Source organism: Lepus europaeus, chromosome 1, assembly GCF_033115175.1.
Source record: "Lepus europaeus isolate LE1 chromosome 1, mLepTim1.pri, whole genome shotgun sequence".
Lineage (NCBI taxonomy): Eukaryota > Metazoa > Chordata > Mammalia > Lagomorpha > Leporidae > Lepus > Lepus europaeus.
Window position 1 is genome coordinate 149,294,858 of NC_084827.1, and position 18,038 is coordinate 149,312,895.

The 18,038-nt window shown below is 39.4% G+C and overlaps 1 protein-coding gene across 1 annotated transcript in view; it reads left to right on the top strand.

The window, feature by feature from the left end:
- PARD3B (par-3 family cell polarity regulator beta) overlaps positions 1-18,038 on the top strand; it is a 1,146,588-nt gene that overhangs the window by 960,825 nt on the left and 167,725 nt on the right. The window contains exon 20 of the mRNA XM_062190191.1: positions 4,194-4,496. Within this exon, the coding sequence (XP_062046175.1) occupies positions 4,194-4,496 (303 nt within the window). The remainder of the gene's footprint in view (positions 1-4,193; positions 4,497-18,038) is intronic.

Consider the following 18,038-nt stretch of genomic DNA (forward strand, 5'->3'; position numbering starts at 1 on the left):
ATGCACATACCCAACTTTTACAAAACTTTATTGCCAAAAAGGCTAGCCATAATCTGTGCTGTTGAGAAAATGGTGCCAATAGACTTGTTCAACACAAGGGTACCAGAATATTCTGTTTGGAAAAAAAATGTAGTATTTGCAAAGCACAATAAAGCAAGGTATGCCTACATTATTTTTCCAAGATAGGTCAACCAGTACTCTATGTCCTTTGTGTGTTTCAATGTTTGAGAGCATTTTTCTGTCGTCTTGATTTGTGTTTGAGAGCAGTGTGAATTTGCCTGATTTTATAGACAACTTGAATGTGCTCCTTGAAACAGTATTTTTGCTTATTACATGCAATGTACTCCAGCATTTTATTCTTTATTGCGTTTAACTTTTATAAATGTTAGGATGACCCACTTAATTAATTGAATGTCTTACAGTGTTTGCCCTTTTTAAAGTATCTGTGCTGAGCTGTAGCACTAGATGACATGGGCATAGTGACCTAAGGTCAGCAGCACCTTCAGTTCAGTGTGTTCTTACACAAAGCCTTCTTGCTAGATTTTCTCCAGGTACTGCTCCAGGGGTCTTGTTGCTTGTGGTCTTTCATTTTCAGAGAGCAGCTGATGCTGGTAACAGATCAACTGCTTCTTAGGAAAGATCCCTCAATCACTGGTTTATTTTGATGAGTTTAGGTTTGTTTATCTCTGCTCTGAGAAGTTTGCCTACCAGATACAAAACCAGTTGACACTTTTCTCCTCTCCCTTTTTAACTTCCATGAAATTTCTTCAGGGTCGGAGACCTGCTCAGGGAACTATCTCCCATAGCCCTGCCTCTCTACTGTTCTGAAGTTAGATCCTCAGGAAGATTTAACCCCCAATTCCTGTCCTCAGAGTTTAAACGCAAGTTGCTGTCTGTGCTCATCTGTATATATCCTACTGGAGATGTGTGAGTCCATGCTTGGTACCACTCTTCTTTTGGGCTCAGTCCAAATTCCATTGCAAGACATGAGATTATGGCCATTTTCTAATTCCATTGTAGATGGGACTCCTTCCCAATTTCTCTGTTGTTTGCTCATTTCGAGTTCCAGGGAGGCAAGTCGAGTAACCAGAATTTTACCCCATCCTTCGTCATAATCTCTTATTAGAAGCCCTTGACAGGACAGAAAGATGATGAAGTGTTCTCTAAGGGAGCTTTTTAGTGTAGAAATTAAAGTGGCATGAGGTGACATTGCAAAAACTCGTGGATTCATCTAGGCTGGCACAGCCCCGTAGAATTTTTTCACAAGGGGATTAGTCTATTATCTGTATTGTGTAATATAGTAGCCACTAGCTGAATGGAGCCATTGAGCTCTTAAGATGTAGTGTGTGAAACTGAGAAACTGTGTTTTTAATTTGATTCAAATTTAAATTTAGAAAGTCAAACATTGTTACTGGCTACCATACTGGACAGGAGTGATGTCGCCAATGTAAAAACCTGAACAGTAGCCTGCAGCTAAACAAAATGGAATTAAAGAAGATCTCCACGAGGTGTCATGGAAAAAAGAAACCACAGTGTTTTCATAGGGGAAGGAAAGGAGATTTCAACAATTTAAAAGCAGTGTGTTCAGGGGAATGGCAAAACTAGTTGTACCATCAGCTAAAAAGAGGTGTGTTCTCAAAAACATTTTTGAAAAAATAGATATTTTGACAGGGTGAGTTCCTAGTGGGAAGGAAATCTACAGGTGGAAATGCCCCTGAGTAACTAGAATTCTCCCCTTGGGTTGGGCCATGGAGGGCAGAGGTCAGAGCTACAAACCAAGAAATACCTTCCCTTGATACTTTTCTCCTGAGTTGGCCTCCTTTGCTCCATTCGCTCCTTGTCAGAGATTTCCTTGCCCCACCCCCCATCATGCAGAGACCCTGATATATGGCATAATAATGATGGTTCAGAGAAATTAGTATTTCACCTACTGAGTGATTAATATGAAATTAGTACTGAGACACTCAGTGGTGCAGGGAGGATCAAGGAAGAATTTGGTTTTGTTTTAGAAAGGAAAAATACAAGATAGAGTACTGCTTTGATTTACATAGTACTTTTCACCAGAGAACCTCTACATTCTTAGCAAGCTTAATTAATAAAAAAAAAAAAATCCTAGAAAGAGAAATGAGGGGATAAGGAACACAGAACACAGACACTGGTGTTATATTTCTGTGAATTTAGAAAATCAAGCTTGGTACTGTCCTCTTCCATTAGTGCACAAGTGTAGCCCCTTATGGCCACTGTGAGATATTCACCTTTCTGCTGAGTGACTTCTCTTGAAGGTAGTGGTAGCCACACAGAATCCCACCCCCTCATTTTATTGATGTCCTTTGCTCTATTTGCAATGGAAATCCATCCTATCACCATAGTGCAGCAAGCATTCTCTGCTAATTGAGTCTGCACCGTCCTTGGGAAGATTGTTTCATTGCAGAATGAAGCAGGTTATCTTTTTTATCAAAAATTATTCAAAACAAACAACCGTGAATCTAGGACTAACATGCATTGAAAGAGGACAGGCAAGGCCCCTTAATGGGTGCCCTACTGTGTAATCTTCCTTTCATCTTAATTCAAAATCCCTTGGAGATTCAGCTGCCTTATGCAAAAAAATATAAATTCTTCTAATTACTTATGTGTAAGGTGCATGGTTTAGCTTAGTCACAAGAGATATATGGTCATGTATCTTGACAATTACTTTCAACTGTTGTGATTTGGGGACAAATTCTGTTCTTTTATTCTACTGCCTTCTTATTCTTTTAGATTTGGGGTTTTGGTTTGGTTTAGTTTGGTTTGTGGTCTTCTTGCATTTTTGCTTTTTTTTCTCTCTCCTTCTGGTTTCTTTCCTCCTCCTTCTTACAAAAAAAAAATTAATTAATTAATTAATTACTCAAAAGTGTTGTTCTGCCAAAAGAGAAGTATGGCTTCTAAAGATTTGTACAAAGCGTTTGATGTTTTGCAAAATAAAACTAGCTGCCCTGTGCAAAAAGAGTTATTTCCATTCGAAGGGAGAAGATCCTGAGGTGTTTCAGGTTTTGATTTTTAACTTTTCCAGGCCTCCTGTCCCCAGGAGTATATAGATGTTTTATTTGTAGTCCACAGCCCTCTCCTATTCTCTGCGCCCAGGGCTTCAGGTTTGTTCCCATTCTTTCTTGTCTTTCTCTTTCTATAGCCACCTGAGCCAGCACTGTCTTATTCCCCCATCTTGTACAGAATGTACTTTGTTTGCTCAGTGAAGTAAGATCACACTCTTTCCTCATTAGTGCTGAAGACCTCCTAACACCATCCAGATCACCACTGTCCAGCACCATGCCTGAGACCTTTCCATTTTAACACATACCTGAGCCTTTAGGAGAGCTGATCTGACACTTTCCAAATTAAATGGCAAATCTTCAAAAATTCAGATGGATTTGGAATCCACCTAAGTATATTTTTCTGCTCCATTCTCAGTAGTCTATAGTTGCACTGATTAGCAGTAGCATTTTGTAATATCACTTAAGGCTTTAGTGCTGTGGAGTTCTGCCAGTAATGGTGTTTAATTCACTTATATGTGCCAATTCATCTCTGTCAGGAACCTATTAATTTCTTCATTATTTTAGTCTGTCCCTAGCCCCTATATAATGAGACACAATGATCCCCATTTGTGTAACCAAAAAACTTAGACTCTCTTATAAATTACCCCAGTCCCACTGCTTTTAGTGACCAGAAAGCCTCTGTATTTCTTTTTCATATTTAAATCAATTTTTGCAGGCTCTTATTTAGAAGAGTGTACTGGCATTCTACAGCACTAAACAGTAAAATCATAGAAAAAATGTTTAAGATTCTGATGGATTATGTCATATGGATCTCTATCCCAAGAAAGACTTCTATAACATCATCACACAAAAGATGCACTGTTCCCACAAATACATTCCACTTGTAGGAAGGGAATGTTAATGAAAGTCAGCCTCTGATTCTGCTATCAGCATAGTCATCAGTGGCCAAGTTGTCAAAGCACTTACAGCACTGCTATCCAAGTAAAGGTCCTATGACAAATAAAATTCAGACATCTACAATTAATCCTTGTATGTTTTGGCATTTCTGCGTGGTATGATCTTGAGTAAACAGGAAAGTGACAAGGAAAAGTTACCAAAGATTCAGGAAAGTTCTCTGTTACATAAGCATGTGAAACTCACTGCTGCCTTTTCTTCATTTTTCAGGATTGGAGCAAAACATCAGGAGCTAAGGGAAAAGCAGGCAAGAGGACTTATTGATTATGCCACTGGTGCAATGGGATCAGTGCACGATATGGATGATGATGAAATGGACCCCAATTATGCCAGAGTGAACCACTTTCGGGAGCCATGTGCATCAGCAAATGTCTTTCGACCTCCATCTCCTCCTCGGGCTGGCCCGCTTGGTTACCCTCGGGATGGCCGTCCACTGTCTCCAGAGAGAGACCACTTAGAGGGTCTCTATGCCAAGGTCAACAAGCCATACCATCCAGCAGCTCCAGTTGACAGGTAATATAACTTAGTGGAAGATGAATGTAGTTTTAATTCAGTAAGTTTCAAATCATCTGTACTGCTGAAGCAGATAAAAATATATCCTTCAATCTATTAAAACTGAAATGACACAGTACCCTAGACAAGTGCTATACTTTGACCTACCCGTGAAGTATCAGCCATCAAAAATAAAACAATCGCCAGTTATAAGGTGGCATGAATGAATAGTAGCAGTAGAGTTCATGGTGCAACAGGGAGCAATTTTTGCAGGGATATTGTGACAGAGAACTAATGAGGAGCACTTTGAAGGAAGATTGTCCTTCCTCCTCAGGGCCTTATTATAAAAGAGTCATTCAAGAAGATGGTGTGACACTTGGAGGTGAGAAGTCATGGAAGAGAAAATGATGGCTTCCAAGTGGGTGTGATTGAAGTGGAATTATAGATAGCTGGAGAAGTGCAGGGACTTTGAAAAGTAAGATTGGGATTTTGTACTAAAGGAAAATGAGACCCTGTATAGATATTCATGGATGATCAGAGGTAGAAAAGGTGATAATCTTGGCAATAGGCATTTGATGAAGTAGAGAGAGATGGGAGGTGACAAGGCCAAGGATCTTTAGGCTTAGCACTAAGGAAAGAGATAATAGGCCCATCTGTCAGTACAATTGAAGTAGGTAGGGAACAAGGTGATTCCAGCCCCACCTCCTGCCAAAAGGAAACTGCCTGGCTCTTCAAAGGCTGATCCAAGAGAGTTTCAGTCAATGGACATTGTTAGGTGACCCTGGCAGTTACACATGCAAGGACTGAGTTGACGGACCTTGCTCTAATCTGACTGTGGGTTGAAATGTAGAAAGCAGAAGGGTAGTAGCCGCAAAGACTTCTTCTAGATGAAGGAGGGAGATGTATTTTTGCAGATTTCTTAGGGTTCTGACAACCACCCAGGCCCTATTAGTAACCAGCTTTTGTGTGATAGCATGATATATTGCGTGTGTTTACCGTTTACATTTCCCCAGCTGGGTGATATTATGCACTTTCAATTAGGTTGGGGAGAGGAAGGGAAATCATGGCATTTTTATGCAGACTGTAAAGTGTAGCTTCACAAGACTGATTACCTTTCAGAGCCTTTCCAATAACCAAGTGGGAAGGAAGGAGCAATTTTTAATCCTTACTGTCAGGCTTCCAAGTTGAGAATATTAAAGAAAGATGGTCAAGTTTGTCTTTGAGACAAAATGAAAATATAAATTCCTATGACCGTGTGATACAGCCATAGTAACTAAGCTGCTAATTCAAAGAATTGATTAAGACCTGGTATTTTCTCCCCAGCTTTCGTATAGGAGTGAATTTTGTTACGTAAAACATAACACTAGGCATGGGTCTGTTCTGGCCCAAAGCGTAATCAGTCTTGGTTTTCGTAAACCAGAGATACCCTCCTAGCAATCGTTTTTGCATCTGTCTACTGTGAGAATCCCAGGGCAGGAGCACTCTTTCTAGCAACCTCCAAGTCTGAACATTTCCTTATACCAATTCCGAGGATATGCATACAAATATGAGGCATTCTGTTGAAGGAAAAAAAAAGTTTACAAGTTAAATACCTATAGAGAATCCCAGGGTAAGCCACAGGAATAGCCTGCCTGCCTGCCTGCCTGCCTTCCAATATGCTAATGTACATTGTAAGTCTCTAAGAGGATCATATAACCATCAGTACTCAGCACCCCAAAATTTTGTCACTTAAAAGCTTATTACCATGATGCCCAAGATCTTACAATTATTCTTTGGAAGACTATTTAGGAAACTCAATCCTAAACTGATTTTCACCTATGTAAGTTTGACCAAGAAAGACATTTCTTAGACTACTCAATTGCAGCCACTATAAAATGATATGAAGAATAAATGTTATTTATGGCTCAGACCAGACACATATATATGAGTAATGCAGTCTTACTTTTGGCTCTGACCGCAGATACTAATAGATGATCTACAGCTGCTTTCAGTAGAGTTTTAGACTGTTGTATTTTTGGATGGCAGATCAGAGTAGGAGCCTTTATACTAGGAATTATCTATTCTACTTTTATCAATCATTACATTTAAAGACTGTTTTACTCCTTGTTCTTTGAGTCTTAAAGCAAGCAGTTTTTGTCTTTGCATGTAGTTAAGCATTTGATAATGTTTGCAATTATCAACGTCATTGTTAGAATCATATTATTATTACTCTCCTTTGCTGTGTCCCTGTCCTCAGCAGGACCCACAGCAGGAGCTGTAAGTTCTAAACCTATGCTATTTACACTTAGAGAGCACCATCATTTACCTACCCATCTGTTTGGTCTTTCACTCATTCAGTAGGTATTCATCTGGCACCTACTGTATTATAGCAATTAGGGAAAGCTCTAGAGGAGATACAAAGGCGACTATATTTCCAGACTCTAGAGGAGTCCGTATTATAATCAGTAGGGGACCAACACCCATGGAAATGGATCATTGCATTATAATGTAAATAGAAAAGGGAGATTTTCTTACTCTGCCTATGGTAGTTGGGAAAGGCCTCCAAAAGAAGGTGACATTTGAACTGGCTCCAGAAAGATTAGTAAGAATTGACAAAATGCAGTAGGGAAATTATTTTCCTTACATAATAATTATGTACTAGAGTAGAGTGGACTGAAAGAGAAGCACATATTAGGGATGCTTAGAAGCCACCAGAGAGGAGGAAGAGGGCTGGGATGGAGGATACAGTGGGAAGAACAACCATGTTCCTAAAGTTGTAATTATAAAATGTATGAAGGTTGTATTTCTTAAATAAAAAGAAGCTCCCAGAACATAGAGTACAGTTGAGAAGAAAAATGATGAGAATTGAAGCTGACAACTAGGTTGCAGTCAGTTTATAAATGGATTGGTTGCATCTTAACATTGAAACCTATTGATTAGTAGTAGCTGTCTGGAAATATGTTTGAAGAAGGGTTCTCAAGTTAAGCTGGAGTAATGCTGTCTGCCCTGGGCTTCTGCAGGATGCATGGCAGCACGTGTGTGGACCAGGGGAGCCTTGAAAGTGCTGTAATTAGTGAAAGAGCTAATAGATTAGTATTTGGGGAAAATAGCTCTTCTAGCAAAAGGGAAGAAAGACGATTTAGACTGGGAGACCAATTAGGATATGATTACAATAGCAAGAGGTGGCAAGAACCTGAAATACGAGGCTGGCATTGGAGTCAGGAGAAAAAAGAAGAAGCCAAAAAGTTAGCTTAAAATGAGCAGAAAGTTGCTAAGTAAATACCACAGAAGTGCCACTTTCAGATGCTTCGGGGAGGTTAATAGAATGAAGACTAAAAAGAGGAGTTGGCTACTAAGAGGCCATCAGCTAATTTACAAAGAACAATCTCAATAGAGAAGTAGGAGCAAAGGGGAAATTGTAATAAGAGAATTGATGGGAGGTGAGAACTTACAGAATAAGCTTGGTTGTTAGAGCGAGCAGAACTGTTACAAGATGGGACTGTGGAGTTTCTTCAGTATTTCAAGGCTAGCAAAAGAATTCAGAGGCCTTGTCATTTTATGAATGCAGAAACTGAATCCCTGGAAGTTCAGTGACTTGCCCGAGATCAGACAGCATGGACCCAACTAACTCCCATTTCCCAGTTATGGAAACAGGACCCATATCAATAGATAGGCATCCATTTGGGATCCCAACACATTAATAGCAGATTAATCCATTGATTTTTTAATGAATCTGATCTACCTCCAGTCCTCTTCCAGTTTCTACTGCATGACCTTAAGTAAAATAACTTTGCTATGATGCCATTTCTCACCTTCATGCATATAGTTCAACAAATACTTACTAAGTGTGTACCGAAGGCCAGAACTTGAATTCAGTACTGAGCTCACCAAGGAATCAGATGGAAAAGGGGCACACTGCTCTTGTCACAGAGCTCACAGTCCAATGGCCTTATACAATAAGCAATAAGAATGCTGTAGAGTAGGCACAGGGTAACTTCTGGGGCTGGGGTTCTGTTTTGTTGGAAGGACAGTGGGTAGCATGGGTGAAAACAGAGGTGGAAGAGAGCATGATGTACTCAGTTAAACAAAAACCTGAGCGAGAGGAATGAATGGAAGAGACAAATTGGGAGAGCTCGAGAGGTGGGCAGAAATCAGGCTGGCTTTCATGAGGAGGTTGAACTCTATGCCAAGACAGGTGAGTTAGAGTTCAGAGTGGGAAGGGTTCATGCAGGTTTCAACATCAGGCTGTTAAATGACAAAAGTAGGTTGACCTCACCTCCTTTCCTGTAGAAAGGATTATAAAAATGGTTTTACATATCCTATGGTTAAATATTATTTTAATTTTGTATATTTCGAGTATCAGTGTATAAAGCCCACCCTGTTGTTCATGTGGTTCTGTCTCAGAGGAACATATCATATGCGTGTGGCTCATGTAGCTTCCTAATGGGAGTGATTGCTCTCACTTCCTTGCTTCTCCCTGAACTTCCGGTTCTTCTGAGAATAAACTTTTGTCTTATGAAGGATTCATCTGTAAATGATAAGGGCTAAAATAAATCCCTACCAGCAGGACAGCATAGGGCTGGATTCTCCCAGTGTGATTGTTCCAGAATTTCAGCATAGCATGGGTTAAGTCCTCCCTTAGAAGTGTCATAACTAGGGTTCCTAATGTCAGTCTCCCAGTGTAGTGCCCTGTGCACAAAGGGCTCTCACAGTATAAAAGGGTTTCAAAATATTCATAGATAATGTATACGATCTTATAATTTGTTTCCTGTGAATGTTTTGAAGCCTCTTCATCTGTGAACAATGAAAACTTTATGATTGGATGAGGACCGAATAGTTACAAGTACGGGAACTAGAAGATGCTTGTGGCACTCGACACAATTGTAGTTTTGCTGTAACCTGTGTGATTATTTGGCATTCTTTATTGGAGGTTGCCAAGTGTGTTTCATCACATACCCTATCAGCAAAAATGCTTTGGGGTGTGAAACCCCCAAAATCTATGTGTATTTATTTCCAAATGACATATACTTGCTCCACTAATATACGTAGGATAAATGTAATTGAGATTTTTAAAACTCATAATATAAGTAATGGTTCTAGTATTTTCTACCTCACCTCTCCCCAAATTAGGTGTATGTAGCTCACTGTGGAGGCAACTGTTTTTAAGTCCAGGCTCCAGAGAGTGGGCAGCTGGCCTACTTTTGCTCATTTGTCTCCTCAGTTCTCCAGGCAGTCTATACACAATCAATATTTTCGCAATGGATGAATCAATGAATGGCTTATCGGAATCTGAGAGTTTGATGTGACTATCAGTGGTCAAGTCTTATTCCCCAACTCAGCAGTGGCATCTTCTCCTCAGAATCCCTCAAAAAGATGTCTTTCGGCCGGCGCCACGGCTCACTTGGCTAATCCTCCGCCTGCGGCGCTGGCACCCCAGGTTCTAGTCCCAGTTGGGGTGCCGGATTCTGTCCCAGTTGCTCCTCTTCCAGGCCAGCTCTTTGCTGTGGCCCGGGAAGGCAGTGGAGGATGGCCCAAGTGCTTGGGCCCTGCACCTGCATGGGAGACCAGGTGGAAGCACCTGGCTCCTGGCTTTGGATCGGTGCAGTGCGCCGGCCATAGCGGCCATTTGGGGAGTGAACCAACAGAAGGAAGACCATTCTCTCTGTCTCTCCCTCTCACTGTCTAACTCACCCTCTCATTGATAGAAATGTTCACTTTCTATCCACCCAAATGCTGTCTCCATGTAGCATTTACCAAGGATCATAGATTGACCTACCTGGACATAGAACCTAAACTGAAGTAGCACACCTTCGGATGTTTGAAGTGACCACTACGACCACCTTCATTAACACACATTTCCTGAATCCAAACAAGTGCCAGTGTTGGGCTTAACAAGGATGCAGAAAGCATGGCACATGACCGTGAGACGTTCCCTGCATAGTCATCGCTTCAGTATAAACTCCCCTAGCTATTTCAGTCCCTTTTTGTATTATACTCCATACCTGTAGCCCTCTTGGTATCCATTTTCTGAATATATTTAGGTCTATTGAGTTTATGATTCCGGTGCTAAGCATGGCACACAGGACTAGATACTGTATTTCAAATATGGTCAGAAAAGCACAGAAATCATTGGAACTCTTGCATTATTTTGTATTAATCCTGTACACTTATTAATGTGGACTAAACTCATATCAGTTATGAGCTTATATTATACTTTTTAACTAAAATTTCTACTTTTTTCTCTTGACTTGCCATCAAGCCAAATTCCCCAATGTATTGTATAAAATCCTATACTTTTAGAGTGATTTTCTTAAATGTAGGATGTTCTCTTTATCCAAGTTAAACATTTGCTTATTAAGTTTAGACCATTGTTGTAGCCAATAAAGATATTTCAAAGTATTGATTTTTGTTCTCCAATATATTAGCTGTCCTTCATAGGTTATATTATCCTCATATTTAATCATTGTGGACTCATCCATGTCATAGATCAGATCGTTGATCAATGTCAAGTGCAATCCCTGCAACTCATCACTAGAGACATCCATTAATCAATACTTTTTGAAATCTTCTGTTAGCTGTTAGTCTAGTCTGTGTGTCTAGTCTGCATTCTCCACTCCATCTGTGAACACTGTGGAAGAGTTTGGCAAAAATCCTACTGCTACTGAGGTACACCATGTTTGTGAGAATCCCTTGATTTTCCACTCTGATGACTCTAACAAGAAAGAAAACTTCTTGAAACTTTCTTGGTTAACCCCAGAGATAATGTTTTTCACTTCAGGTCTTCACAAATAATTTGTTCATTTAGACATAATGCAAAAAGGAGACTTTCTGTGGCCCTGTGTAATATTAGAATCTTAGTATTTGCTTTTTAATTACTATTGATTTGTGGGAGCTATGAAAGTAAAGCAACAAAGAGCACAAAACTCCTCAATATTCTGGTTAAAAGGACTTGATTGTCCAGTATGATATCAACTAGTGTGAGTAGCAAACTTTTACTGAGCATCTATTGCATTCCACAGATCATACAAAGAGACTGAAAAACAATCCTACTATAAAAGACCTTAGTATAATAGTTGAAACCGTCTCATAAATAAATAGTCACAGTATAATGTGTTCTACTATAAGTATATACATGTTGTAAAAATCATGAAACGGAAAATGCGTTCAACATGGGAAAGACCTTAGGCTATGTATTGATCTTTATAGGACATTAGCTCAAATGTGTTTATTTCTTAAAGCCTCAGTTTCCCCACTGTAAAATGAGAACAAGAGTAGTTTCTATCTCCTGTTTGTGCCTTAAATGAAATTAAACCAGTGCCTACCTCAACAAATGTCAACTATAACTCTATAGAATGATTACTGGACCTACAATATATTCTTAGGTTATACAATGAGAAAGTTATTGAATTAAACAGAATTATTTTGGAAGCTTATTGATTATATATAGCTGTTGATCCTTTTAGATTTTATCTGTCTCATGGTCACATGGTTAATGTTTAATTCCTAACTCCTGCTGGTGTGTTACAGTCATCAGAAGCAAAAATAGAAACAGAAAAAGGAGGTGATAAAAGTCAAAAAAATTAAAAAACAGCTCAGATTCTGTTAGATCAGCCATATCATTTGCATAATAGAATAATACAGCTATTGCACACTGTGCTACATTGGCGATTGTTTGTTAAATGCCCTAACTCAATAGATGTCCCTAAACTTGTAATCAGAACTGAGTTTATCATCCTGGATGTCACTTGAATGTCCATTTGATAGTTAAGACCAACACCTGCACACAGGATGGACTAGCCCAATTTCAATGGGCCACACGAGAGCTGTCAATGACAACAGCATGCCACGTCAGATACTGTTTGACTGTAAACAACAGAAATCCCAACTGACACTTTTGTCTTACCCTTTGAAGAATTTAGGTGGCCCTGGACTCACCTCCTCTTTTTCCTTCTTTGTCTTCTCCAGTGTTGGGCCTCTTCCTCGTGTTGCATCATAATTCTAAAATGTCTGTTGCAGCTGTAGGTTTCATGTTCACTTTCTAGGGAAAAAGAAGGAAAAAGGGACAAATGGTGAATGGAATAATCGGGTAAAGTTCATTCCATTGAAAGATTTGCCAGAAGACCCCAACAAGTACTTATTGGCAAAGACTGCATTAAAAGGTCACTTCTAGTTCATCTGTCCAAGAGAGAAAGGAAAATTTCTAATGTCTTTTAGAAGCCATGCCATGGAATCTACCATCTAGATTACCTCTAGATGATTTCTCTTCTTTTTTTACCCTTTCACTCCCTTTTAATGATGCAAAAGTTACAGATTAATGTATATAGCATTTTGGTCAAAATCTCATATGCTCTTAACTCCCTGGGGGAGGTTAACATTGTGTGGACCCTCTTTAAAACTCAGGTAGAAATATTTTTATCGGAGTAACTTATAATATCACTTAACTAAAGCAACTGGAAAATATGCATTCTCAGTTTTCATGACCACTGAAAAAGCATGTTTGGGAAAATTCCAAGATAAGAACAATGAAGAATAGAAGCATCGACAGGAAAGCTCTGTGGTCGGATGTGAACAGCTGACTGTGAACGAGTCTTGTACCACTGGGGCAGTGCAGGGGAATTGGTATCTCTTCATCACAACAGAGTGTTCACTTCAGAGGGTCAGTGTGTGTTGGACCTCAGCTTTGTCATGTACAACGTGTGCCTCTGTTGATGTTTGTCCCCAGCCTCATTTCCTCTCGTGATCTTTCCAGTTTATTTTATTTTAGCTTAACAACATACTAACTCTTATTTCTGACTCAAGACTTTGTGAAGCTGTGTAGGGACTTAACTGGTGAATACAATGGTTTACTTAAAGATTTTTTATTTAGTTTCTACAAACAGAGGTGAAGTGATCTCCAACCAGTTTGGGGATCCTTGTGATGAATGTCCCTTCTACGGAAATTTAACTCATCAGCTGAACAAGCAATCAGTCCTCCCCCACCCCCCCTTAGAACACATTACAATCAATTTGTAAGTGAATTTTAAACAATTATGAGAATTTCTGCATGAAAGAATCTCTATGACCAGATAAGTGCTGATAGTAACTGATATACTATTCCCTCCACTTTTCCCTATACCGTCTGTGTAAAACTTTATATTCTCATTAACTTTTTCCATTTCCTAAGAGTCCTGCCCTTGGGACTATGCTAGTTATGTCAGCCTCTGATTTCAGCTGTGAGGGGTGACAAATGTAGACAACCGTGTCCTTTGTTATGCATGAGTTAGGGAAGTAGGGTGAGTTTCAGTGAGCATCCATCTCCAAGACCATCGCCATCCTTAACCACTGATCATAAGTGGCACATTTGAGAGCAGTGTTTTCCAAAAAGTTATTCTGATTTTTGAAGCTGGAATGTAAGCATTGATTTGAATATTTTCAAAAAAATAATTTGATGCTTATGATATATTCATCCAATTCATTCTGTTTACTTTAGAACTTTAGAGGAGATATAAAGGATTTCCTCATTCAAACAAACAAACAAACAAACAAAAGAATGAAATGGAACAGAACAAAGGGATGAAGTTGGTAGTTTAATAGTAATGGTGATATGCTATGATAAAAGTGAGCCAAAGATGTTGTGGGAATACATGTGAGGGGCATTGAATGCATATCTGCTGGTAAAAGAAGTCTCCTTGAAGTTATCTATAATGTGACTTATGTAACATGTAGAAATTAATTACATGGGCAGAACAGCATGCACAAAGACCCAAAGAGAAAAAATGATATGTTGAGGGATTTGTTAGAAGTGTGGAAGTGTAGTGTACAAGTCAGGGTCAGCAGGACACCAATGATAAGGCCAGCATAGGCCATGTTGTTGAAGACCAGATAATCTAAGATAAAAATATCTGGACTTGCTCATAGGCATCAGGGAACCATAGGGTGCAAATGCTTCAGATTTGTGCTTTAGAAAAATGGCAGACGTACTGTGAGGTAGCAATCTGTCTCACAAGTGAGACACTGGAGGTTCAGAGAAATGGAAGCATACTTATGGTGACATAGGTAATAAGATTGCAGAGCCAGGATTCTAACCCAGTTCTGACTCAGAAAGCATGCATGGGCTTAGAGTTGTACTGTTTTTTATTCTAGACTATAGGTTATAGCCCATTAGTATATCTTGAAATCAATTTTGTGAGATCATTAAGCATTTTTTAACAAAATAGGATAGCAAAAGATTAGAAAATATTATTAGGTGTCTTGTAATAAAGGTAAAGATTGCTTTGTATTTTTTGACTGTATAAATGTATATATTGTGTATGTATGAGGAGGTCTTCAAAAAGTTTTTGGAGGAGGGATGCAAGTAGCTGAGTAGTTAGATCACTGCACGGGTCACCCACAGAGTATCTGGTATGGTCCTAGATTCCTGCTAAGGCACATGCTGGGAGACAGCATGCAATGGCTCAAGTTCATGAGTCCCTGCCGCCTATGTGGGAGAATTGGATTGAGTTCAGTGATCCTAGCTTTGGTCCAACCCAGCCTTGGATGTTGCAGGTGCTTTGGGAATGTATCAGTGAATGGAATGAAAGATCTCTCCTTGTTTCTCTCTGCCTTTCAAATAAGATGAAAATTAATTTAAAAAAATTTAAATCTCATGGAAGGGGCCAGTGCTGTGGTACAACAAATGAAACAGCTGCCTGCAACACTACCATCCCATGCTGGTGTGCCAGTTCAAGTCTTGGCTGCTCTATTTCCCATCCACTTCCCTGCTTATGCACCTGGGAAAGCAGTGGAAGATGGCCCAAGTGCTTGGACCCCTGCCACCTATGTGGGAGACCCTGATGGAGGTCTAGGTTCCTGGCCTCAGCTTGGCTCAGCTCTGGCTATTGCAGCTGTTTGGAAAGTGAACCAACAGATGGAAGATCTCTTTGTGTGTCTCCTCCTCTCTCTCTGTTGCTCTGCCTTTCAAATAAATAAATCTTTAAGAAGAAGAAGAAAGATCATAGAAAATCTGTATCATGAAAAACTACACATAGATTTCCAGAAATTTTACATTAAAATGTATGTTAATTTCATTTTCCACAAACTTTTTAAGGTAACTTCGTATATAGGGTTATGTGTAGCTAAGTATTAGGATACAACACCAAATGCATTTCTCACTGTGGATTGCAAACAGTTGGAAGCTACTCATCATATGTTAAGAACGTGCATGCTCCACCTCGTCTGCCTGACAGCCCTCCCTGCCTCACTCCATCCTCCATTTATTTATTCACTAATAGCATACAGAGACTAGCTGCCTGTTGTGTATAAAGCACCCCATTCAGGAATATGCAGGTACAAAGACATTATCAGAAGTCTTGGGCTTCATTCCATGTGTCTGTTCTGGTGCTGGATTAGTGTTGATCCACCATGCTCACTCCAGGCCTCTTGTAACCTGTGGTTTGCATTAATCTATTAGGCTAAGCCACATACCTTTTCATTTGCACCATCTTTGCTGATGCTAAGGACAGATTACAAAGTGCCCTCTTTATAATTTCTATATTTAATGTGATGTGTAATCAAGAATAGGCCATTGTTAGGTCAATTGCTTGCCTGTATTTATCTTTTCAAACAATAAATAATCAGTGGGATGAGAAAGGGCAATAAAATATAGTTTTAATGTTAATACTCATAAATATCCAACATCTTAGAGAGGTGCTTTAATATTTATAGGCGGTAGAGTACCCTCCCCTCTGGAGACTTGGCTAAGGCTTGACATGAATGTGAGCAGAAGTAGAATTCAAGAGCCATTGTTCTGCACAGACTTGCACTCATTCCTGAGCAAGCACTCTGGCTTCCCTAAACTTGGCCATTACTCAAGCTCTCACTTTCCAGATGCCATGAACTCCCTATACAAGCTTACGAGGGATAGTGTGTTCAGTGCAGACACAGTAGCTTCTATCGAGGTCAGTCAGAGGTCTGGGCTTGAGCAATGCCTGTGCTTACAGCCAAGCTGGGCCAACTATGCTCATACCACACCCTCTCACGTGAAAAACCAAGCCCACAGGACACTAGGCAGCTTACATGCACTCAACTCCAATAGCCTAAAGCACAACTGTGTCTTGCAGGGGAAGTTAGTCTCTAAAGTTGGGTAGGAAGCCAGAATAGCTCACTGTCAAATTTTTCATTGAAAACCCTTTAAATCATCTGTTAAATGTAGTGTTCCTGATATTTTATGTGGCATTTAAATTAATTATTATTTGTATCACAGTTAAAGACCCAGGAGACAGATAAAAGGGAAACAAAAAAGGAAAATGTTTTTCTAAGAGACAGCTTAGTGATTGAGAGAATAGATTCTGCAACAAAACCCTGCTTTGCCGTGTAATTTTGCCACTTGGTATAGGTTTGTGATTTTGAGCAAATTGCTTACCTTCTTTCCAGCTTAGTTTACACATCTGTGTGGTTGGCATAAGTCATAGTACCTACAAGAGAGTGTTGCTACAAGGATTTTAAGGGCTTTAACTCAGTTTACATATATAACATAAAACAAAAAAATTCAGTGCTTAATAAACACCATCTAAGTTTAAGCTAGTATTATGCAAGCTTATATAAGAGCATTTACACCATTCTGCCATTGTGATGACTACTAATTCCCTTGGAATGAATTGAAGCTGGGAGGAGGATTACAAAAAGTTTTCACTTCTCCACTTAGTAGATTTTTTTTTTTTTCAGTTTGGGTGGACGGCTCTTGTCAACCATAGCCTCATATTTTAGTTACTTTTTCATAACCATATAGTTATTATATCAGTAGATTTTTATGTGTAGTTTTGAACTTTTATATTGAAATTTTATAGTCAAAAGATATATATATATGTATATATATACATATACACACACACATATACTTATGGAGAAGTCCTTTGTATACTTCGCAAGGTTTTATTCTGTGGTTACATTTTACATGAAATCACATTGCTCATATAATATCCAAACCAAGGATTTGATATTGGTCCAATATACGTGGATAATTCTGTGCCTTTTATCACATACATAGATCCATGTAATCCCTTCTGCGAAAAAGATACAAAACTTCTTTCATTTTCACAAAGATACCCCTTGTGCTATCACTTTATGGTCACACAGCCTTCCCACCATCCCTAACTCTTGGCAGTCACTAATGTCTTTTCCAACTCTGTAATTCTTTTATTTCTAGAATGCTACATAAGTGGAATCACATAACTGGGGCAGTATATGAACTTTTGATATTGGCTTTTTGCATGCAGCACAGTGTCTTTACGATTTACAGCAGAGAGCTGGCCTGGAAGAGGGGCAACCAGGACAGAATCCGGCGCCCTGACTGGGACTAGAACCCGATGTGCCGGCGCCGCAGGTGGAGGATTAGCCTATTGAGCCGTAGCGCCGGCCTCTATATGCTTTTTATTTCCTTTTCTTGCAGTATTGTGGCCACTAGAAATTTCAGTCTTATGTTGGACAGCATTAGGGACAATGGACATTTTTGTCTTTCTCCTGATCTTAGAGGGAAAGCATGCATTTCATCTGTCATCACTGAGTATGCTGTTAGCTGTAGCTATTTTGTAGATATATTTATCAAGAACAGGAGTTTCTCCTAATTCC